The following is a 24,901-nucleotide window of genomic DNA, read 5'->3' on the forward strand; positions in this document are numbered from 1 at the left end:
CAGTGTGCATCATAGCGACCAGTTGTCCTGGTTCTGCTGTAAAGGTCGCTTAGGCTTTTGTTCTATAGATACCACACCACCAACTCTCGCCAGCATGCATTAACTAGAGCAGATATCATTTTATGGATAAAGCAGTTAAGGTTCAGAGAGATGTAGTGATTGCCACTCTGTTAATAAATGTCTGCACTAGCATTCACATCTGGGTCTTTCTAATTCCAAGCCCATGTTCTCTCTACCACAGCTGAAGGCAAGGAGGAAAAGAGGAGGAAGGATAATTTAAGAAATCACTGTATTATTTCCAGTAAGAGATGATCTGGGCCTGAAACCTGTAATGGAAACAGAAACAAAATTTAAGGGTTTCACTTGACTTGGTAGCAGATTAGATGTGGGGAGTGAGGGATTAAAATAATTGAAGGTGTGAGTTTCTTGGGTATATAGATGAATGATCATGGTGGGAGAAGCAATTTAAGGGAGGCGTATTCCTTATTCCTTTTTCTGTATGTCGATTGAGGTGTTTGTAATGTATTTAGTTAATGATATTCAGTAGGTACTTAGAAATGTAGGGTGCTGCTCAGATTATTTGGAGTCTGTTGTTGATTTTAGAGTGGGAGAGAGAGAGAACCATCTATCTGCTGCCTCCTGCCCTGACCGGGAATCAAATTGGTACCTCTCAGTGCATGGGATGATGTTCAACCAACTGAGCCACACCAACCAGGACAGGGGTGGTGAAGAGGATAATCTTAATTCCTGTATCATTGTGTTAATCATATGGTACTTGCCTAATGAAAATTATAAATTCATAATTTTACCAAGGGACTACCAGAGATTTATGGCCACACCAAATTCCCATTGTGATGGACCCCAGGTTCTTAGAACAGTGTTTCTGCCTATATATGTATATTGCTGTACTTTTTGCTCCCCTGGAGAAGATAAATTAGAAAAAGGCACCATATTTTTTTTTTTAAGAGTTAGGAAGGGAGAGGGGTAAAGAGATAGAAACATCTATGAGAGAGAAACATTATTGATCAGCTGCTTCCTGCATAGCCCCTACTGGGGCTTGAGCCCGCAACCTGTGCAAGTGTCCTGACTGGGAATCAAACTGGTGACCTCTTGGTTCCTGGGGCAATGCTCAACTTTTGAGCCACACCAGTTGAGCAAAGACACCATATTCTTGATAGCATCTTGATTTATTAATATGATTTAACATTGAGGTTGCAGAAAATATTCAATTAAAAAATGGTAGTTAATAGCCAGTATGTTGAAAGAATGGAATTCGTATGTGCAGTTTATGGTCGGATGATGTGGCAATGACTTGTGCATATGCCCTTGCACAATTCCTACTCTGTGGAAGGTTTGTACAAATAGTAACGTTGGCAAGATGACTATTAGCTACAAGCCAAGAAATTTTATTGAAATTACAAATCAGAACTTAGTTACCTGTTCCAGTGTGTATTGTACTTTTTAAAAGCAGCCTTCCCTAGACCTATATTTGCTCTCCCTACTGGGAACTTCAAAGCACATAAAATTCAGAGACACTCAGCCCTTATCAAGTAACACTGACAGGGACTTGTTAACTCTACCTTCTTTTATTATCTAGCTGAATTATAAAATTAAGGGAGAAGAGGAACACTGAAGGGCTTGATTATTTTTCCCAGTGGTTAACCATTAAGCTTTGAAGCTAGTAGAAAATACTTGTTGGTTAAGTCTCTAAATATAAATTTAATTTGGCTCCCTTTGTCTTTTACTAAGTAATAAAATAAAATTATTTTATTTTTAGTGCCTAGCACTGTGCTAATAATTTATGGAAATATAGAAGACACTCTCAGCTCTTGGCCCTTGAGACATGTGCAATCTTGTTTGTCCGAGAATTTGGGTATCAAACCATGGACAGAGCTTTAAGTTCCTAGCCTAATAGGAGTTAAATAAAAGTTAAATGCTGGTGCTGTCAACTACAGTTACAGAATAACTGTCCAACAGTCTTTTTGGTGTAATATCACTTTAAATTTCATTTTTATTTCATAGGAACATTTCTCATTGAAGCCAAAGAATTTTTGTTAAGTGGAGCAGACCTTATAGAACTTCTACTCCCATTCCTTTTTGCAGGGGAAAGGGACCCCAAAGTATTTGGTTAATTGAACCTTAATCTAAATTATCCCAACTATTTGTAGACAAAACAGGAACTTAAATATGGGTTTTTTACTCCATGGCTTCCTCTTATATAACTTACTATTTATCTCAATGTTCATATGCTATTACCATATTTTTAGTTATTTGCCCATTTGTTTTTTATATTATTCCTGCAGAATAGGAGAAAAAAATTATCTCTGATTACAGAAAGGAAAATGTAATTGACTTGCCTAATGTCATGTTTTAAAAAATTAACAAAGCTAGGACTAGAACCCAGATCTTGTTAGTATATTCCATATTGTTGCCGTTATTATTATTTCCAAGTTATTCATACTAGGAAACTTTGTCAAACTGAGAACATTTTTAAGAAAGGTTAATGGACTCTATTATAGGGGGAAATAATCCAACCTTCCCTTATAGCAAAATTCCACTTTTATAGACAGTTTTCATAACCTTGGCTCTGCTCCATTTGAAATTTGAATTTACTAATAGCTGGAGTTTGAGGCTAGAGAACAATTCCAGCATTGAATTATAGCTTTGAATTGGTCTATAGGTGATAACTGCTTTCATTCACAATGGGATAGTCTTTGTTTGAAATGTAAATGTGGATAGTATTTTTTTAACAAACTTTATTGAAGTGTGATATATTTCTGAAAACGTGTTCATAATCATTGCCCTACAACTTGATGAATTTTCACAGCTGAATACACCTTTATAACTAGTACATAATTCAAGATCATTACCAGCCTGCCATAAACTCTCCTTACACTCTCTTCTTCTAGTTACTACCCCTGTCCTGCTACCCCTCAAGGGTACCACTATAACAAGAGTCGTTTAGAGGTCAGAGACTTCATTAGTCAAGGTTGTCCTGTTTCTTTTTTGCAAACATATGAAGATGACAAAAGAACAATTTCTCTACTTCTTATCAACATAAAAGACAGAAAAATCAGAATTTCCTCATTATCAAAGCTTATTTATTAGTTTAATATTCAGCCAGGATAATGCTGGGGGATTTAAATCTTTCATGCAGTTTTGGAAACATCCTAGAATCTCTATAAATGATGTCTTCTGAAACAAGACACAGAGAGTAAGCAGGAAATATAAGAATATGGGTGTAGAGCAAGAAGTGTGCGCCCCTAAGGTCCCCATGGTTAGTCCCGATTATGGAGGAGGCACCAGGAATGACTAATTCTGTGAGGCGGAATTGTGGTTGAGGAATCACTGATACATTCCTCTTTCTTTGCATATATTCTCTGAATATTGAAGATAGATTTCTAATATCAATAATTCTAATTCTGTAGATTTTTAATTCTTTAATTTCTGGGTTAAATATAGCTATTGTTTCTCATAACTTTAAAAAAAATGGTTAAAATTCTCCCATCTTGATTTCAAATGTGTTATGTATAACACTGTCTTCACTTCCTCTGTTTCTTATCAGGACCCCTGAACAGTGCCCCAGCGTTGTTTCATTGTTGTCAGAGAGTTATAATCCTCATGTGCGTTATGGAGCTGCCATGGCCCTGGGCATCTGCTGTGCTGGTACAGGAAACAAGGTAAAGCCCAACAGCAATGGAATCAGTTCTTTCCTGGCGCCAGACTGTTTTCCTTCACAGAAAGGTTTATGTAACAGCTGTAAAAATACGAGAGTGTTGTGATCTGTAAGACTTGCCTCACAAAGCTTCCCAGAACTTCATTACTTTACTGTTCTGGATGGCTCAAAGCCATTTAAGAACAAACTACCACATTATACAGGTGGCTGTAATGGGAAAAATGCTGTTGACTTCGGTTATTTTACATGTCTAATTTGCAGATTTGGTATTGTGGAAATCAAGGTTCTCGTATGAGGCCACCAATTCAGTTTTATTCCTTTGGTTTGATTTTTTGTTGTTCTTGTTGTTTTAATTTTTATTAAATTTATTGGGGTTGATTTGGTTTTAAACAAATTATTTTATTGCTATTTGCCTATTTTCTCCTCATGAACTTAACCTGATATTTGTTAAGCCCTCCAAAGTGACAGAGTTAGGTTAGGCAAGTTGATGATTTAAAAACACAATTCATGAGATTCATAAAGAAATGCATTGTCATTGCTTAAATAACAAGTGTTGTGTTTTGTTCTTTTTTTCACAGCAATAACATATCTTTTATAACACACATGCCCATAGCTTAGTGAACTTTTCTTTTAATAGGGTTGGCAGGTGTGTGTGTGTGTGTGTGTGTGTGTGTGTGTGTGAGAGAGAGAGAGAGAGAGATTGATTATACTACCAGAGTCTTTACATCAGAGGAAAGAAGTCAGTTTTTTACCATCTATTGTGTAAACTAAAGTAAAACAAAGTATAGCTATTCATTTATTGATTGACTTCAGTAATTAAATTTTAATTTGCTTTACTTTTTCTCTAAGAAGTGTATTATTTTTAGATGCTAATAACTTCTTCTAACCATATAAAGCATAATTGAAGCTGGGGATTAAAATAGGCATTTTTACTACATGTAGCAGGAATTGTGTAAAAATTTATGGCAACATCCCCTTCCAGTATCCTCAATTCTCTCTCCTTACCCTGCTTTATTTTTCTTCATAGCACTTATCACCACCTAACATATTTTTACACCTATTTTATTGATTGTCTGACTCCTCTCCACTGAAATGTCAAGTTCCTGGGAACAGTGTGTTCACTGCTAGAATCTAAAGTCAGACCTGGCACATAGTAGACTTTCAGTAAATATTTGTCACATGAATGATAGAGGGAAGATCATTTAAGGATTTGATGGTGAACAAGTTGGACATGGTCTCTGCCCTCACGGAGTTTAATTTTTTTTTTGATGTTTTCATTTCTTTTGGGTGAGAAATTTTTATATGAGAACTAGAGGCCCAGTGCACGAATTCGTGCATGGGTGGGTGAGGGCGGCTGTGGGGAGGGGCCCTGGGAGGTTGGTCAGCTGCAGTGTGCATCATAGCGACCCGTTGTTCTGGTCATTCCAGTTGCTTGGCTTTTATATATATATAGATGAATCTTCACTTTTATTAGAAATGTCATTGGTTATATAAAGTGCAGTTTATAGAAATTGGCCTTCATATAAGTTAAATGTCTTACTAAGTATTTACCCTCTCAGGTCTTTAATAGACATTTATGTCAAGCCTCATAAGTTAAATGTAAATTAGACTTTTGTTTTCTTTCCAGATTATTTTAAACTTAATATCTTGGAGCAAATCTTCTTTGAGACACAGCATCTGATATGTTAATTCAATTAAAAAATTTTATACAAGTCCGCTTTACTTCTAGTTTGTATGATCTTCATATCAATACATGTCTGAAATTTGGTGCTTTGGTTATTTTTGTTTCTTAAAAACCTGAAACATCTGTTTATGCTAAAATATATCTTTGATGTTATATCACACTAGAGGCCTGGTGCATGAAAACCGTGCGGGGGGGGGGAGGTCCCCTCAGCCCGGCCTGCACCCTCTCACAGTCCAGGAGCTGTCGGTCAGACATCCTTAGTAGTGCCACAGGCACAGAGGTGGGAGAGGCTCCCACCACCGCCTTTGTGCTCGCCAGCCATGAGCCGGGCTTCTAGCTGAGTGGTGCTCCCTCTGTGGGAGCACACTGACCACCAGGGGGCAGCTCCTGCATTGAGCGTCTGCCCCCTGGTGGTCAGTGCATGTCATAGCGACCAGTTCTGCCGTTTGGTTGATTTGCATATTAGCCTTTTATTATATAGGAGACCTCAAAAGCCAAGTTAGTGTCTTTTAACTTTCAAGTTGGAAATTTGGTTATATTTTTATCATGACTACTTCATAAACTGTATTGACAATATATGAGTTTGAAAAACTCTGCACACTGTCATTACAGTTTTTAATGAAGTGGGAGAAAGAAAACATCTGGTATGTGTAATATTGTTAATAGCTCTCCTTTTTTAATATATATATTTTTTAATTGATTTCAGAGAGAGGAAGTGAGAGGGAGATAGAAACATCAGTGATAAGAGAGAATAATTGATGGTCTTCCTCCCGCACACCCCTTGTTGGGGATCAAACCCACAACTGGAGCATGTGACCTGACTGGGAATCAAACTGTGGCTCATGGGTTGACGCTAACTCTCATTTTTAAAAACAAATAAATACAGTCGTGCATCATATACTGATATTTGGGTCCTTAACATTAAAATGGAGCTGAAAAATTCCTATCACCTAGTGATGTCGTAACTGCCATCAGTAAGTGTGCCACACATTACTCTTGTGTTCGTGGTGACACTGGTATAAACAAATCTGCACTGCCAGTCATATAAAAGTACAACACATACAATTAGAGTAGCAGGCTATACCATCTGCTCTTTAATGTAAGTGCTCTTTATGATGTTCACACAATGACGAAATCACCTAACTGCGCATTTCTCAGAATGTATCCCCAACATTAAGTGGCATATAACTTTAAATCCACATCTAAAGAAATCTAACGTCATTTTCCAAAAAAAAAAATTCAATTTATTCTTTTTTTCCTTGACCTTGGAAGAAATAATATTTGAGAAATTGCATACGTATTAAGAAATAAATTTGATAATCTTGTAAATCCCTTTTCTCTTTTCCTCCAGGTTTATACCTAAGAACCTTATAAGGGATGTTAAAAAGTGGCACTTAACGAAGGGTGTTAATGTTCTACAGGGTGTTAATAGAAGTTACTATATGAGGAAAAGAGTTCTTAGTAACATTACTATGGACAAATACTGGGAAAAACAAAAGTTCCAGTGGTTTCTTTAACATCCCACATCACTTTATGTGCCTGGAGCTTTTGTACATTCCTAGAACCTTTGATATGATATATACATTTGAATCTGTAACAGGAGGTAATATATATTATGCAGGAACTCCCAGGCATATTTAATCAAGAAATCCTTTTTTCATAGTATTGATCACATTCCGAAGGATATGATATTGAGGAAATCCTGGTAAACAGTTTGGAAAGTCCCATTCATTATATATGGTCTTGTGAAGTGTAACCATGAAATCAATTCTAGTCCTATTTTTAAATTTTTTACCATGCTATTAACAAGTAAACTCTTTTTTGTTTTAGAAGTTTATCTTTGTTTTTTGTTTTGATTTAGTGGGGTTTTTTTTTTTTTTTAGTTGATTGTGTTCTACTTTATCTTTATTATTGCAAGTATTACAGATGTCCCCCCATTAACCTCCTCCACCTGTTCCCACCCCATCTTGTAAAATTATCTAAGACATTGCCATACCCTGGTATTTGAAGGAAGTTGGATACTTAATACAGGTTTTGGAGTCAGACTGACCTCAATTTGCTACTTATGTGACTTTGGGCAAATTACTTAACATTTCTAACTCTCAGTTTCTTTGTTTATAAAGATTATTTGGTGTTGCTATTGTTATTTTGTTTTTGTTTTATTTTTAGGTTTAAGAGGATTATCTAGGATAACGTCCATAAAATACCTACCACTGTGCCTAGGAAATAATGGGTGCTTTATCAAACATTAATCATTTTCTCTTTCTTTTTGACCTCTTTTACCTCAAAACAGGAGCAGTCGTGTTCTACAAGCTTCCTTTTCACATACCATCAGTTATATTGAAACTTAAAGCATACTCTTCTGAACTGTGCATCCAGTTTGTCTTAAATTAACTTGTTATTACAATGTCAGATGAAGATAGTTAACTTGGAATGCAGTAACTAATTTGTAAACCCAACTATATGAACTTTATTTAAGGGTTGTTGTTTTTTAATGCTTTCAGGAAGCAATTAATTTGCTAGAACCAATGACAAATGACCCTGTGAACTATGTGAGGCAAGGAGCTCTCATAGCTTCAGCTCTCATCATGATCCAGCAGACTGAAATCACTTGTCCAAAGGTGAGCAAACAAAACGAGACTCTAGAATACAGCTGGTTCAAGCTTTCCTTTAGAAACTTACCTCCTTTTGAGGACATTTTTACCTCAAATGTGGTGAACACTTAACTCATAGAAAGCCAAGAGATAGGAGAATGGGAAAACTTTAAATATATAATACTCTTTAAATGCATTTCTTGCAGATTTATGGTCACTTTGTTAGTTCAACTATATAACCATACTTGAAAAATAGAACTCATGAGTTCACGAAATCATAAAAGTCAACTTTAATTTTGTCTCCTTTACTGTCCTTTTAAAATCTATTCAGTGAGATAACTTGTTCCTCTGATGCAGGATGTAAACTCAGGCAGTACATACAATTTCAGTTTAGAAATGACATTGCCCTCTTGTGTAATCTCTTGGACAGGATTTCAGATGACTTCAGGACAGCTATCTTTTCCCTCTTGACCCACATCTGTCCAAAGAAACACCCCTGCATATGTTGCTCTTCTATGTAGGTGGAAGTATAATAATAGCCTTTCAGTGCAGCTTGCCTGCTCTTCCCTTTGTCTCTCTCATCCTCTTTCCCTCTCTATTTCCCTCCCACCTTCCTTCTTCCCTACCATCCCCCGCTAGTCCCTCAGTCAGTAGCTAATGCCTCTCACTTTATGTACCAGATGTCAGTGCACAGTGACTGCTGTTCATATTAAGCAGTCCATGTGGTCCCTCTGAAGCCTATTTTGTTGAGAAATAGAAAATGCATAGGTCTTATTTACATGTGCTAACAATTACCATGTTTGATATATATTAAATAGATGTGATAGCTAGTGCAATAATTTCAGATCTTTTCATTCTTAATTTAAAATTAGGGCAGTTAACAGCCTCATATTAATCCTGCTCTCATATGAGAAGCAGTCAAAAAATTGACAACAGAGAAAAACAAACAAACATTAGTATATTGTCTTTTGCCCTATCAAGCAGATGTTCAGCATCATTCTTTTTTTTCTTTTTTTTAAATATATTTTTATTGATTTTAGAGAGGAAGGGCGAGGGAGAGATAGAAACATCATTGATGAAAGAGAAACATTGATTGGCTGCCTCCTGCACGCCCCCTACCGGGGATCGAGCCCGCAATCCCAGCATGTGCTCTTGACCAGAATCAAACCCAGGACCCTTCAGTCTGCAGGCTGATGCCCTATCCACTGCGCTAAACCAGCATTATTCTTTTCAGCAAAATAGGTTAATATGAGGGATGGGGATAAAAGAGAAAAATTTCCAGAACTCCTTGATTATTCATTCTTATTTTATGGAACTTTATTTAATAGGTTTCACTTTCTGAGCAGTTACTATCATTTTTGTTTCATTTTCAGTGCTTCTCTCTTTGTCAAAATTTTAAGACATCCAAAAATTACATTATTGCAGATAGAATCAGTCTTCTCATCTGTTTTAATCATTGTCTTCTAGAGCATAAACATTTTTTCACACAGGCCACATTTCTTTCTGGTTTTTGTTTTAAATATAGCAGTTATGAATAGCTTTTGCATTTTTTATTTTTGCTTTTGACCTTCTGCTGATCTTTATCAGTTGGAGGTTATCCAATTGAGTAATATAGCACTAGAAGAAGAAAGTTTAGGCAATGGAATATACTTCCCCTAATGGTAATAAACAGATATTTATTCACTTTGACCTCACATGTCAGTTGCACATTATTTGTATTGTGAACAAGATGTTTACCATCTTCCCATTTCTACTGTAGGATGTTTTTTGTTTATTTGTTTGTTTGTTTTGGTTAATCCTCACCCAAGGATATATTTTCCCATTTATTTATTTATTTTTTTAGAGAAAGTAGAAGGGATGGGGGAGAGAGAGAAAGATCAATGTGAAAGAAACACATCAATTGGTTGCCTATGGCATGTGGCATGACCAGGGCCAGGGATTGAGTCTGCAACCGAGGTACATGCCCTTGACCGGAATTGAACCCTGGGCCCTTCAGTCCAAGGGCTAAAGCTCTCTCCACTGAGCCAAACCAGCTAGGGCATCTGCTGTAGGATTTCATAATCATAAGCTCTGTACCAATAATGGCAGAGTCCTTTGGAATAGGGAGTGATTGGGTAGGGGAGACTGTAGTTTGAGAAAACATTCAACTGTTTATTCTAATAAATAAAACTTTTTCATTTTTAGAAAAAGTACAAAAATTCAGCAGTTTATTTTATTTTTATTTTTTTTAAAATATATTTTATTGATTTTTTTACAGGGAGGAAGGGAGAGAGATAGAGAGTTAGAAACATCGATGAGAGAGAAACATCGATCAGCTGCCTCCTGCACATCTCCTACTGGGGATGTGCCCGCAACCCAGGTACATGCCCTTGACCGGAATCGAACCTGGGACCTTTCAGTCCGAAAACCGACGCTCTATCCACTGAGCCAAACGGGTTTCGGCAAGCAGCAGTTTAAATAATTAATATTTTTAAATCATTCTATAAAATATTGTTGAGCCAAGTCTTATTAGCTCATGTAAATACATGGGGTACACTTCCATCCTCAGGTTGTATCACAATCTTGGGTATTGATTAAGAATGTTGAAATACTGTAACAGCTAATTGTCCTTGCCATTAATATAAACTCAGTGGGGAAAGTCAAGTTTGTACCCTCACAGACTACAAAAACAAAACTGTGTATGCAGTATAAAAATCAAATGTTCTTTGCTCTGGCCAATGGGACTCAGTGGTTAGAGCATTAGCCCTTGCACTGAAAGGTTTGATTCCCCGTCCTGGATTGCAGGATCGATCCCTAGCCCCATGGGGGTGCATGTGGAAGGCAACCAATCTGTCTATCTCTCTTACATCAGTGTTTCTCCTCTGTCTCTCTTCCCCTGCCTCCCTCCCTTCCACTCTGAAAAGCAATGAAAAAATATCCTGGTGAGTGGAGAGATTAAAATTCTCATTGTTTTCTGCTATTAACATGTGATAAAAAGCTTTGTGGACTATAGTTTCTATCATTTCTATCTGATAATTGCTAATAAGACAACATTGACAGTTCATTTGGAGTGGTATGTAACATTTTGCTGAAAAGAAAAAGCTGTTAACAAGCTTGAATAGAAGTTTTAAAGGCTGTAAACCAGTACATGCAATAAAGTGGAAACACCTTGAAATATAAAATTAAGTGTTAATTTCATCAAAACTATAGCCCCTCCTCAAAAGAATTCAGAAGGAACATATTTCAGATATTTTGTGAGATTTATAATTGACATTTCCAAAGGAAATATTTTTATGTAATCAGGATACAGGTCACATTCTTTTACAGAATGCCATCTTAACACTTAGCTCTAAATTGTAGTTCTAGTTGAAGTAACTCCAGTACATCTTTGCTTTTCCTCTGCCAGTTTTTGCTTGCTCAGTCTCACAAACATATACCCAGCAACATGCATACATCCTGGGTGATTACAAACTCAATTTAGGAAGCCCTTTGACCAGAGGCTCAGAACTATTTAACTAGAATAATGTCCTTTGGACATAAACAGGAATAGGTCCTTGGAGCTGTTTTCTCCCAGGAACCCAACTCTGCTTTTTATGACGGATCTGACTTTTGTTTTTTCTTGTGACATGGAATCTATCTTTAGCAGTTATTTGAATGTGAATATAGAATCAGATAAAAATACTAATGTATAAGAATGGATCTCATGCTCCTCCTCGCCTAATACCATCTGTCCTCTGGTCTGCTATAAGGAAACTTCACCCACCACTGAGAAGATACCCTTTCTTGAAGTAGAATTATATTTGGTCAAGCTTGATAAGCTTTTAAGGTTCTAAAATAAACCCCAGTTTGGGTAGATTAGGCTTTTGTGAGCTATCATGGTAACCTAGAAATATTTCTGTAGAGAAATGTGTGAACTTTTTTATATGGTGAAATTATAATCTTGAAATTTTAATATTATATGGTAATAGTTTACAGCATAACACATTTGTAAATAGTAATCTATAGTATACTGTTGCCTTAAGATAGGGACCTGAACTCTAACAGTGTAGGTAGTAATATAAAGAAAGGGCTACAAGCAACTACCATGAGCAAAATATTAATAATAAAATTGAGAAGGAGCTGAAATTATTTGGGATATTGATAATGGGGAAATCATGAAAGCACTGACAGAAATATCTTGAAAGAAGAATAAAAAATTTTTATTTTAGGTGTGTTGAGTTTGATATGCTAGTAAGTCTGCTGGATTTCAGATGAGAGCATAGCAAAAGAGTCAGAACTAAAGAAAGAGATTTGGAAACTAGCCACAGAGAAATTTTAAAAGTGCATAGCTCTTTATCTACAATTCAAAAAGCTCTAAAAACTAAGAGGTTTTTTAGTTTTTAAGGACTCATTTGGCTGTAAAACCTGACCCAATCAATATGAACTCATTTGTAACCTTTATTCTGTTTAGTGTTAATATTCAAGCATTTTGCTGCTTCAGAAACATTAATTTGTTTTATTATGGGACATTGCCTCCACACTATACTCTGAGTATTGCTTAATATATAGTGCATGCACCATGTTAGCTTTCTAAATTCTGAATTCCAAAATTCATCTGGCCTCAAGTACTTCTTGGAAAGAATTAGAGACCTGGAGTTTAAGTCATAACAGCAGATGTAATAGAAAGAGAAAAGGAAATAAAGGAAAAAACTCCCAAACTGATCCCTCATGGGCAGCTACAGTTCTATATTCAGGAAAATAGAAAAGACGAGATATAGCCAGGTGATGAGTACCAGCAAAAATGACTCCCAAGAAACTTCATTCCCTTCTTCCCATTCTTTATTTTTTCTCTGACATCTAAGAGTGTTTTCCCTCCAGTAGTATAAGGTTTAGAGTTTAAAACAGGGTGAATATTAAAAATTCATTAATTTGGAGAAGGTAGATTTAACTGTCTCTTTTCTGTGAGATTATAATACTAGAGGCCCGATGCACAAAATTGGTGCCAGGGGCTCAGCCCCCACTGCCTTGGCGGCTGCCGCTGCCTCAGCCCCCACCACCGCAGCTTCATCCAGAAGGTGTCCAGAAGGACGTCAAGTCTAACTAGCATATTACACTTTTATTATTATAGATAAGATGGGAAATTAATGTGATTCTTTTCCTACAAACTCTTTCTTATATGGGGGGTCATACTATTCATAATAATGAAATTGAGTCGGAAAATCCTGATTCTAGCCCTAATTGCAGTTAGTTGTTTGTGATCACAAGTAAGCCAGTAATTTCACCTATTTTACTTTAGCTTTCACATTTGTAAAATAAAGGGAGTACACCAGATGATCTTGAAGTTGACTTCCAAATTTAAGATATTATCCTAACCTACAAAAATAATAATAATTTATGAGGAATCATAATAATGAGATTAAACTACTGCTACATAAGTAGTAAAATGTGAAGAAAAAATTTTAAGTGATTAAATACTAGTTTTTTAAAGTAGTATACTTAATATTAATTAGATAGCCCATTATGTATTTGCATTGATTTTTTTTAAATCCGTCTTTCAGTTCACCAGATGTTTTCCTATTGTTTTAGGTGTAATTTTATATTTAAATTCTTCCTTATAATGTACATACTGTGCTTTGTCCAGTATTCCTTTTTATAAGTTCTTAAAATATTTTATAACATTCTTTACAACATAAAATTTTCATCCTATATAAGGTAACATAAGTGTTCATCTAAAAGAAGTTCACAGAAAAGGAAACAAAAAGAAAGGAAAAAAAATGAAAGAAGTTCAGAATCAAAGGAATTTGACCTGCTGAACCAGAATAGAAGCATCAAAACTTAGACTTTTTAAAACTAGAAGGGACTTTTGTGATGATCTAATCATGCTGGGTTTTATAGTTAGAAAAAGTAAGACCCAGAGAAAGGAGTAGCTTACTAATGCTCATGTGCTTGGTAGTGGCAGTTAGTTCATTGTTTTTCCATCACATTCTGTTGCTGCCTATGAATAATAACGAGAACCGTGTTTAAGGAATATAAGTTTTTAGCTGTATTTAGGTTACAGAGATAATAGAAGGACTGGTAGGATTCTGCCTCTGTATGGTAAGAGCCATGCTTATTGAACTATAAAATGCCTTTTATACATCTTTTTTTTTCCATATAATCCTATAACAGCCATGTAAGGTAGATGCTGTGATGTCTGTAGCGATGAGGAAAAACAGTCTCGGAAAAACTAAGTACTTACCCAAACAGCTTATTAGAGCAGAGGTATTTATAAGCCAGCATTGTCTGATTCTATATTACTCTGCACTATCACAATGTGGCCTGCCAGACCAAGATGAATGAAGAAGGGAAGAGATCTGAAACTATTTCATGCATATAAAGTCATCACATTAGGAAGCTCAAATTCAGTATATTCTGCTTTGGGCAGATGTGGAGAGCTCCATCATCATGTTCTTCTTGAATAAGCAGAATTCTTCCTGGGTACCTATCATTTGAAAAGCACTGGTGAGAAAACAGAGAACTGTAAGATGTGGAAGAAGTCTAAAATAGTTCACTTATTGTTATCCAAATCGTTTTAAAGGAATCACAAATACATTAAGAACATAATTTTATGAGTATTATTTTCTAATTATAAAAGTCATATATTAAGTTTAGGAAACACAGAAAAGAATAAAGAAGCAAACAAAATTACCAGTAATCCCATCCTAAATGAGTCAGCACATGTTTGATTTTAGTGTGTTCCTTTTCTTTTTTTTTTTGTTCCTTTTCATAAGAGTAATTATTGTGACATGTCCTCAAAAAATTAGTGTTTATGCATAATGAACCTTTGCTGTAGGTGTGAATATACTTAATCCAAAATATACCTCACACAACTTCACTGAAGGGTAATTTACTTTAGGGTAGACTGGAAGGACCATGCCTGTTAAGAAATCTGTAAGGTTGATGGTAAGCAGAATAGCTGTAATTCACAGTGCAATGAAAGCCTTACTGTTGGATTCAACATTCCTTTGAGCCTGAGTCATTGACTGTGGAATGAGGACTCAAAACAGAACTGGTGCTCCCACACCAGAAAAGTCATAACACCATAATTTCAACCATAGAACTATGTTGCCTTCAAATATGGTCCATATTCCTCTCTTTGAATGTTGTGAAATTCAGGACTCAAATTTCATTACCAATTGAGCAACCTGTTTTTTCCTGCTCTAAAATGACACAGCAAATGAATAGAATCCTATCTAATAATAGACAAAGATTGAAATTAACCGTACCTCCGATACGGCTCCCATTGGCTAATCAGCGAGATATGCAAATTAACTGCCAACAAAGATGGCGGCTAATTTGCATACTGCAGGCAGATCCCGCTGCCCTGCCCAAGGCGAGATCCTGGCCTGCCGTGTCTTGGGCGGGGTGGGCAGAGCGAGCGGCAGGGTGATCCGAGCTGCTGTCCGCCCCAGCACGGGATCTGGGCCTGCAGTGTCTTGGGCGGGGTGGGCGGGGCGAGCGGGGCGGGCAGGGCGAGCGGCAGGGTGATCCGTGAGAGGGCACAGGTTGGGCTGAGGGACCCCCCTTCCCTGCCATTGCACAATTTTTTGTGCACAGGCCTTCTAGTTAGTCTATAATTCTTTCTCTTATTCCTTCAGGTGAGTCAGTTTAGACAACTGTATTCCAAAGTCATCAATGATAAACATGATGATGTCATGGCCAAGTTTGGTGCTATTCTGGCCCAGGGAATATTGGATGCAGGTAAGTGTTTTTAAGTCTTCCAGATATATTTATCGGTTTACACTAAGCCAAATAAAATAACTGTATGATGTGGTAGAAATTGAGTCTGGGATAAATTATTCATAGAAATAATTTAGCAGAGTGCATACTATGAGGATTTGAATCCCATTGCCTTTACAGTACTAGCCATATGATCTTGAGAAGGTATTTCCCTTTCTCTATGTCTGTTTTCTTATCTTGTAAAGTCTACCTCATAGTATGTAAGAATAAAAAATACATGTAAAGCAATTAGAACAGAGCCTGTCACTTACTAAAGTGTTCAATTAGTGTTGGTTGTTTTTTTTCAATTGTCTTAGTATATATTAGTTTTAAACAAGTTGAAATTGAAAAAATTTGGAGGAAAAGTTATGTTTTAGACAAATTCTAGCAACCAAAAATGCCTGTCTCTATAGAAAGAAAGTCTAGTTTTACCCTGAGTTCAGTTAAAATATTGCCACTTTCAGTCTTAGAGACCCTAGATAGCTCACTGGCTAATTCCAGCAACTCCATATTAGATTTTATAAACTGTACTCTTAAAATAATCACCTAATGCTTCCCTATTACAGTACTTAAAAATCTTTATTATTGCCCTCCTAAATTCATGTTAATGGTTTCTCTTTCTACAGGTGGTCATAATGTCACAATCTCCTTACAGTCTAGGACTGGACATACCCATATGCCTTCTGTGGTTGGCGTCCTTGTCTTTACCCAGTTCTGGTTCTGGTTTCCTCTTTCACACTTCCTGTCATTGGCTTATACCCCTACCTGTGTCATTGGCCTTAACAAGGACTTAAAGGTATGTTTGTGAGACCTCAGTTTTATAGTGTATCTTCACATTCTGTTCACTATCTACTCACAAATATTTTCATGAAATTTTAAAGATGAGTTAGTACCCATCAGTACATATTTCGCCCTAACTGGTTTGGCTCAGTGGATAGAGCATTGGCCTGCAGACTGAAGGGTCCCAGGTTCGATTCTGGTCAAGGGCATATACCTTGGTTGCAGGCATATCCCCAGTAGGGGGTGTGCAGGAGGCAGCTGATTGATGTTTCTCTCTTATCAATGTTTCTAACTCTATCCCTTTCCCTTCCTCTCTGTAAAAAATACTTTTTTTTAAAATAAGATATTTCCCCCTTAAATTGAATCATCACCTGTTGAGTAGAATGTGTTGGTGGAAATTTTAAAAATTAATTCTTCTTACTAACTTTGTAACCTTAGGTAAATCAATTGAGAGGGAATGGTGAGGGAGAGGGCAAAATATAAAAACATGAAAAGGCTTTATAGATTACTCTGATGAACCTTATTAAAAATCTGGGAGCTATTGGATGATTTCATGCAGATAAATAATATGATGAGGTTTGCATTCTAGAAACATCATTCTGGTATCAATGGAAATTTGTTATAATAATCTGGGCAAGGAAGAAAAGGACCTAAACTAAATCTTAATAAGAAATGAAGGTTAATATGTTTTTATTTATTTCAGAGAGAGGAAGGGAAAGGGAGCGAGGGATAGAAACATAATGATGAGAGAGAATCACTGATATGCCTCCTGCATGCCCCCCACCCCCACCCCCCACTGGGGATTGAGCCCACAACTCAGGCATGTGCCCTGACTGGAAATTTAACTGTGATCTCCTGGTTCATGGGTTGATGCTCAACCACTGAACCACAATAGCTGGGCTCATCTTTTTTTTTTTTTTTTTTTTAATGGGGCTGTGCTTGGGTCTTCTCAGTTCTATGGCTCTTCAATACTTTTTACTCTTCCATCCTCTCAGAGACCTGTTTGACCCTTAAATAATTTTATATCTGGTCATTACTGTTAAAATGTTGTATTAGGTTTTTAGAGTGGAAAAATTTTAGGCAAAAAGAAAAAAAAATGGCTGATAGAGATTATTTCATTGAATTGATTTTTTTTTCCATATAGCTGTTCAGAAAATTATCCTTTAAGTGGTTCAGTATTAAATTACTCAGATGTGTAAATATTGGGCAGTTTTATCTCTCAGAACAAGAATCTTGGTTTCCCAGTCCCTAACCTTTAACATGTGGTTAAACATATTGTAGAATCTTTAAGGACTTTTTCCTCTGACCCACAATTTTATGATCTCTATTTCTATTCTATATATACACTGAGTGGCCAGATTATTATGACCACCTGACGTTTGTAGGCAAATTAGCTATAATTTCGCGCTGAAGTTGCTAAAGGGCCAGATCATTATAAATGTCTGAATAGCACAACATACCTAAGTATCATTGCTGATCAGATTCATCCTATCATGTTGATGGCGTATCCCAATGAAGATGGCTTCTTCCAACAAGACAATGCTCCATGCCACGGTGCTCGTACTGTGCAGGAGTGCTTTCAAGAACATGAGGGAGACTTTACCTTGCTTAGGTGGCCCCCACAATCACCAGATCTCAATCCAATTGAGCATTTGTGGGACGAAGTTAAAAGAGCCATCAGGCAGCTGGTTCCACAACCATCAGATCTCACAGAACTGGACAGTGCTATTCATCAGGCCTGCTGTCAGATTCCTCGCATCACCTTTCAACATCTCATGGAGTCAATGCCAAGAAAATTCGCCACAGTATTGAAGACAAAAGGTGGCCCAACGAAGTACTGATGGGGTGGTCATAATAATCTGGCTGGTCATAATAATCTGGCCATTCAGTGTGTGTGTGTATATATATACACATCCACACACACTAGAGGCCAGGTACACGGATTCATGCACCTGGCCTGGAGTATGCATGAAAGATCTTTGGTTAATCTCTTCCCACCCTCCCCCATCTCCCCTTCCTTCTGAGATTCATCAGTCCTGTTCCATGTTTCCGTGGCTGTGGTTTCTGCTCCTGCGTTGAGTGTCTGTCCCCTGGTGGTCAGTGTGTGTCATAGCTACTGGACGGTTGGACGGTCGCTTAGGCTTTTATATATACATATAGATATATATATATATTTTTTTTTTCTAATTGATTTTAGAGAAGAAAGAGGGAGAGAGACAGAAACATCAATGATGAGAGAATCATTGATCAGCTGCCTCCTACATGTCCCCTACTGGGGACCAAACCTGCAACCTGGGCATATGCCCTTGACTGGAATTGAACCTGGGACCCTTCAGTCCGCAGGCCAACACTCTATCCACTGAGCCAAACCAGCTGGAGCATCTATTTCCATTCTTTACAATGAAAGTGAGATGGAAAGACAAGATTTCTTGTTCCAGTATATATAATGCTTATGATCATTCTTTATCAATGCAAACTGGGTAAACAGAAAAATTAAGACCAGAGAACTTTAAACCTGGTCAATAAGTGCTGTGAAGCTGATTTTTTCATGAGGCTCATGTTAGATTCTTATAAGATATAATTATGTGGTGTAGAAATTGTATACAAACTGGTAAAGGTTTTTAATGTGGTACCGGAAGGGATATAGAAGTTATGTATGCAGGCTGGATAATCAGATAACACTTTACAAAAGAGGTAACAATCTGATGCTCACACCATAAGTGGGATTTAACCCACTGAGCCAGGTTTATGGTCAGTAAAGATGAGATAAAGGGATGCCTGGATTGAAACTTCTGGCATCCCTTTACATTTGTATACTTGTTAAGAGCATATAATACTTAAATCTTTATTTTGATTATTTTAATGGAGGAGGGAAATTCTTTTATTTCTTCAGATGCCGAAAGTTCAGTATAAATCAAACTGTAAACCATCCACATTTGCATATCCTGCCCCACTGGAAGTACCAAAAGAAAAAGAAAAGGAAAAGGTAGGTACTTTGTTACTTCAAACAGCATTTGTACTCAATATATAGGAGCTACTTAGTGTTTTACTTGGGTTTGTTTTAAATATTTTTTTAATGTTTTTATTTATTTTAGAGAGACAGAGGAAGGGGAGGGAAAGAGAGAGAGAGAGAGAGCAAGAAACATTGATCAGCTGCCTCATGCACACCCCCTATTGGGGATTGAGGCCAAAAACCCAGGCATGTGCCCTGACCAGGAATCGAGCAAATCGAATGGGCGACCTCTCGGTGCATGGAATGTCGCTCAACCAACTGAGCCACACCAGCCGTGGCTAAATTAAATTAGATATTTTTAAAGTAATACTTCTTATGGTAAAATCTAATATACAGGACTATAAAGTAAAAGCCCTTTTTCTCTCCTGATTATTCAAGTCCCATATTGCAAGAATCACAATTTGTGAATTTTTTCCAATGTTTTCTCTGTATATATCATTACTTTTCATACCACAAAATAGAATTATTCTCTACATACTGTTCTGCTTCTTGTTTTCACTTGAACAGTTTATCTTTAAAACTTTCAATCTGTCTGAATTTTATATTTTTCAAACTTCAAGCTGTCCCTTTATGTGTATATTATTATTTGTCTTACCAGTTCCTTATCTGGTAGACATTTAAGGTTATATCTTATTTATCACTGTTACAAATGAAACTATAATAACAGTCTTTATACGTATACTAGAGGCCCAGTGTACGAAATTCGTGCACAAGGTGGGGGGGGGGGGTCCCCTCAGCCCAGCCTGCACCCTCTCCAATACAGGACCCCTGAGGGGATGTCTGACTACTGGTTTAGGCCTGATCCCCAGGACATCCCTCTCACAATCTGGGACCACTGGCTCCTAACTGCTCGCCTGCCTGCCTGCCTGATCGCCCCTAGCTGCCTCCTCCTGCCTGCCTGGTCACCCCTAACTGCCCCCCCTGCGGGCCTGGTTGCCCCACGCAGCCTGCTGTTCGGTTGTTTGGTCCCCCTCACTATAACCCCCCTGCCGGCCTGGTCGCCCTACGCAGCCTATTCGGTCATCCATTCGGTTGCGATGGTTGCTTAAGCTTTTATTATTATAGATATTTGTGCACATGTACAGTATATATCTATAGGTTAAGACCTTAGATGTGGAAATACTTGATCAGAAATAATGCACATTATTTATTTTTATAGGTATTAACCAAATTTCCTTTCAAAATGCATATAACCAATTTGTACTCCTACCAACAGTGTATGAGGACACGTGTTGACACATGTTAAATCAGACTTTGGTGAATTAGCTGCAATTGCTCCAGAAGTTTTCTCAGTAAAATTACCTTTTAATGATACCTTATATTTAGGATAATGGTTCTTCATCTCAAGAGAATGTTTCATACTAGTCAGTTGATTATTTGAAGTCAGTTTAAATCAATATTGCCAGCCTTTCACAGTCCTGGTTTCACCTTTGATTTCAGTGAGATCTATCAAGGAGAATAATTCCAAGCTAATCACTCACCCACTGTATATTACCAATGTAGGGCATCTAGTCCAATGAGAGTATGTTTACAACCAAGTTTGGAGAAAATCTGTGTTTTCCAGTGCTTTCCCTGTGAAGTAATAAAGGGTACGTCACTCAAATCTCTATCTCAGAAGCATATGATAACGAATCCATAGCCGCCCTAACCAGTTTGGCTCAGTGGGTAGAGCATCGGCCTGAGTACTGAAGGGTCCCAGATTCGATTCAGGTCAAGGGCACATACCTCAGTTGCAGGCTCGATCCCCAGCCCCAGTTGGGCACATGTGGCAGGCAACCAATCGATGTGACTCTCTCTAAAAAAAAATTAATGTAAAAATATCCTCGGCTGATGATTAACAAAAAATAAATAAATAAAAACAACAAATCCGTATCCAAAGTAAGTGGCAGATATTTAAAAAAAAAAAAAAAAAGTTACATTGGACACAAACCTCCAAGAACTAAAGCTTTACTTGATGAACATAGTAGTAATTATGTGAATAAATGTCCTGCTTGCTTTTCCCATTTACTCTTCGGTTATTTTGTTCTTTATGTTACAGCCAGGGAACAAAATAGTATAATAGAACTGAGTTCTCTTTGGACTCTTGTACATTTGTATGTCGATAAGGAGTCACAATGGTATATCCTATTTATTTCCTCTAGGTTTCCACAGCTGTTTTATCTATTACTGCCAAGGCTAAAAAGAAAGAAAAAGAAAAAGAAAAAAAGGAGGAGGAAAAAATGGAAGTGGTAGGTATAACTTGGTGGTCACATGAGTTGATTTATCCATCTCTGTATGATCTAGATTATTCCTTAATTGAATATTATTATACCTTACCCTTGGCTTCCTTTAAATAATTGTACTATTCCAAGTATAGACACTGGTATAATTTTAATTGGAAGAGACTTAGAAAGTATATTTATTCATGGGAAGAATAGAATCTTTCATGGTACAAATCAGGAATGAATTCTTGGATGAAATGACAATTGAAATGGTCCACTTAAACCTCATTCTTTTAAACCAAGTTCAGTACCATTCTTACCCCCAAGCAGAGTTACCCTCTCCCTCCTCTGAGTTTGATATTACTTTAATTATACCTCTATTATATCTAATCCTAAGTACCTTTTGTACCTAATAGTTGCTCAGTAAACTTATCCAACGTTATTCAGTGATATGGAACAGAAGTGAACCTTTATTGGGCTATTTTTTAATATTTTCTAGGATGAGGCAGAGAAAAAGGAAGAAAAAGAGAAGAAAAAAGAACCTGAGCCAAACTTCCAGTTACTGGATAACCCAGCCCGAGTTATGCCTGCTCAGCTGAAGGTTCTGACAATGCCAGAGACTTGTAGATACCAGCCTTTCAAACCAGTAAGTTACTTATGGCCCTTAGCTATATACCCAAGGGATATTAACCCATAGGACAATATAATATTTATAGAAAATGATAAATCTCCAAAGCACTGGGGAAAGCTCTTAGCCTAATAAATCTCTTAGCAAAAGAGAGAACATTTTCTTCCATTCCATATAGATATGGGGGAACTTTCCTTTGTATAATCCTGTGAAATACCTTCATCTACCAGAGACTTACACCAAAGAAGTTCCTAATGCAAGGTAGTGATTAGGAGCATAGACTGGAGCCAGACATGCCGTGTTTGAATCCTGATTCTACCACTGACAGCCTATGTGACCTTAGATCAGGCACTAATAAGCCTCTCTCTGCCTTAATTTCCTCTACTATAAAGTAAAAATTATCATCCCTGCCTCATAGGAATGTGGCAGAGATTAAACAAGGTAATACAGTTAATACATGAGACTGAAAGAATTGAATTTAACTATTAGAAAAGAGGGTTGTCATGCCGTTTAATTTATTCTAAGACAGAATGTTTCATGTTAGCCCCACATTGTAATAAGTTGGTTATTGTTAAAATTATTTTTATTATGTATGGCAAATACATAAACCTATCTATTTAAATCAAGAAAAGGGGGGAGAGAATCAAATTACTAAAATCAATAAACAAAGAGGGGACATTACTGCCAACCTTATAGAAATAAAAAGGAGTATTACAAGCAATTACTATGAATTACTATATGCCAACAAATTGAGTAATCTAGATGAAATGGACAAATTCCTAGGACACAAACTACTATAACTGACACAAGAAGAATTAGAACATCTGAATAGACCTATAACAAGTAGAGATTGAAGTAAGAATCAAAACTACAAAGAAAAACTCAGGACCAGATGGTTTCACTGGTTAATTCTTTAAAACATTTAAAGAAAAATTAACACCAGTCTTTTACAAACTTTTCTAAAAAATTGAAAAGGAGGAAACACTGTCCAGTTCATTCTGTGAGGCCAGTATTACCCTGATAGTAAAACCAGACAAGGACCTCACAAGAAAAGAAAACTACATAAGTAATCAATGTTCATGCCTGGCCATGTGGCTCAGTGGTTGAGCATTGACCCATGAACCAGGAGGTCACAGTTTGATTCCTGGTCAAGGCTCATGCCCCAGTTGCAGGCTCAATCCCTAGTAGAGGACATGGAAGAAGCAGCTAATTGATGACTCTCTGTCAACATTGATGTTTCTATTTCTCTCTCTCCCCTTCTCTCTAAAATCTCCCTTTTTCTCTAAAATCAATAAGAACCTATTTTTTAAAAATAATCAGTGTTCATGGATTGGAAGATTTAGTATTATTAAGATGACAGTACTCCCCAATTTGATAACAGATTCAACACAGTCTTTATCAAAATCCCTACTGACTGTAAAACTTAGCAGGCTGATCCTCAAATTCATATGGAAATTCAGGGGACCCAGAATAGCCCAAACAATGTAAGAAGAACAAAGTTGGAAGAATTATACTTCCCAATTTCAAAGATACTGCCAGAGAACAAAATAGTATTAAAGGACTGAGTTCTGTTTGGACTTGTAATAAAGACTATGTAATACCTGGCTGGCGAGCTGGCTCAGTAGTTGAGTGTTGACCTATGAACCAGGAGGAAGTCTCAGTTTGATTCCCAATCAGGGCACATGACCAGGTTGTGGGCTTGATCCCCCCCCAGGTCAGGGACATGCAGGAGGCAGCCAATCGATGATTCTCTCATCATTGATGTTTCTATCTCTCTCACCCTCTCCCTTCCTCTCTGAAAATCAATAATATTTTTAAAATATTTTTTTTTAAAAAGATGTCTTAAAGAGAGTGTGGAGCTCTTGACAACTGGACCTGTTCCATTGTGTGTATCTTCAGTTGTCACTGGTCTTCTCAGAATACAGAATGTCATATATCTAATTTTCTGTTTAGAAAGTTTGAACTTTCTTACTAACATATAACACATTAGTAAGCCTAAACCCTGTATCTATAAAAAGTTCTTTCCATATGTTGATTATATTGCAAGATTTGAGTTGATTATTTCATTTCACTAAACATGAAATAAGTAGTTGTAACCTGAAGCCAAATGTTTCCAAACTGTAGGAAGTCCTTTTGTGAACATGGGTATTTTCTTCCGTTTAGTAAAACATGTATTTCTAGTATTTGGTCATTTAGAACAGCGGTCTCCAACCTTTCAGACCTTGGTCTGTGGACCACCGGTTGGCGACCGCTGCTTTAGAAGGTTTGAGTAAACTTTTAGGCCATAAACCATGTACTCCGATTGTTCTTGGGTGAATATTGGTAGTAAAAGTAGGGTCTATTCATAAAATGGCTCCTCTTAAGAAAAGCAAACTTTTTAAGAGCAAAAAATCTAGATTAAAGTGTATGGATATGTGTTGTTAAGAGAAGGAAAATAGCTTAGAAATTTATGAAGACACACCAGTTCTACAGTATGGCAGGGCAGAGTTCTGATGAGTAAAAAATCAGATTAGGTTGAACTGCAGAGATGCTTATACATTTGTGAATCATTTAGCTAATGTTCTTGTGCTTCTTTTCCTTCCCAGTAATGTGCTTTGGTAGAAAATATG

General features: G+C 36.9%; 1 protein-coding gene across 1 annotated transcript in view; it reads left to right on the forward strand.

Moving 5' to 3' along the window:
• PSMD1 (proteasome 26S subunit, non-ATPase 1) overlaps positions 1-24,901 on the forward strand; it is an 85,809-nt gene that overhangs the window by 57,501 nt on the left and 3,407 nt on the right. The window contains exons 17-23 of the mRNA XM_070422377.1: positions 3,566-3,680; positions 7,865-7,981; positions 15,550-15,652; positions 16,297-16,466; positions 19,344-19,436; positions 21,605-21,691; positions 22,164-22,310. Coding sequence (XP_070278478.1) covers positions 3,566-3,680; positions 7,865-7,981; positions 15,550-15,652; positions 16,297-16,466; positions 19,344-19,436; positions 21,605-21,691; positions 22,164-22,310 — 832 coding nt within the window. The remainder of the gene's footprint in view (positions 1-3,565; positions 3,681-7,864; positions 7,982-15,549; positions 15,653-16,296; positions 16,467-19,343; positions 19,437-21,604; positions 21,692-22,163; positions 22,311-24,901) is intronic.

The sequence above is a fragment of the Myotis yumanensis genome, unplaced genomic scaffold (assembly GCF_028538775.1).
Source record: "Myotis yumanensis isolate MYYU_CA2020_CCGP unplaced genomic scaffold, mMyoYum1.0.hap1 SCAF_8, whole genome shotgun sequence".
Taxonomy (NCBI): domain Eukaryota; kingdom Metazoa; phylum Chordata; class Mammalia; order Chiroptera; family Vespertilionidae; genus Myotis; species Myotis yumanensis.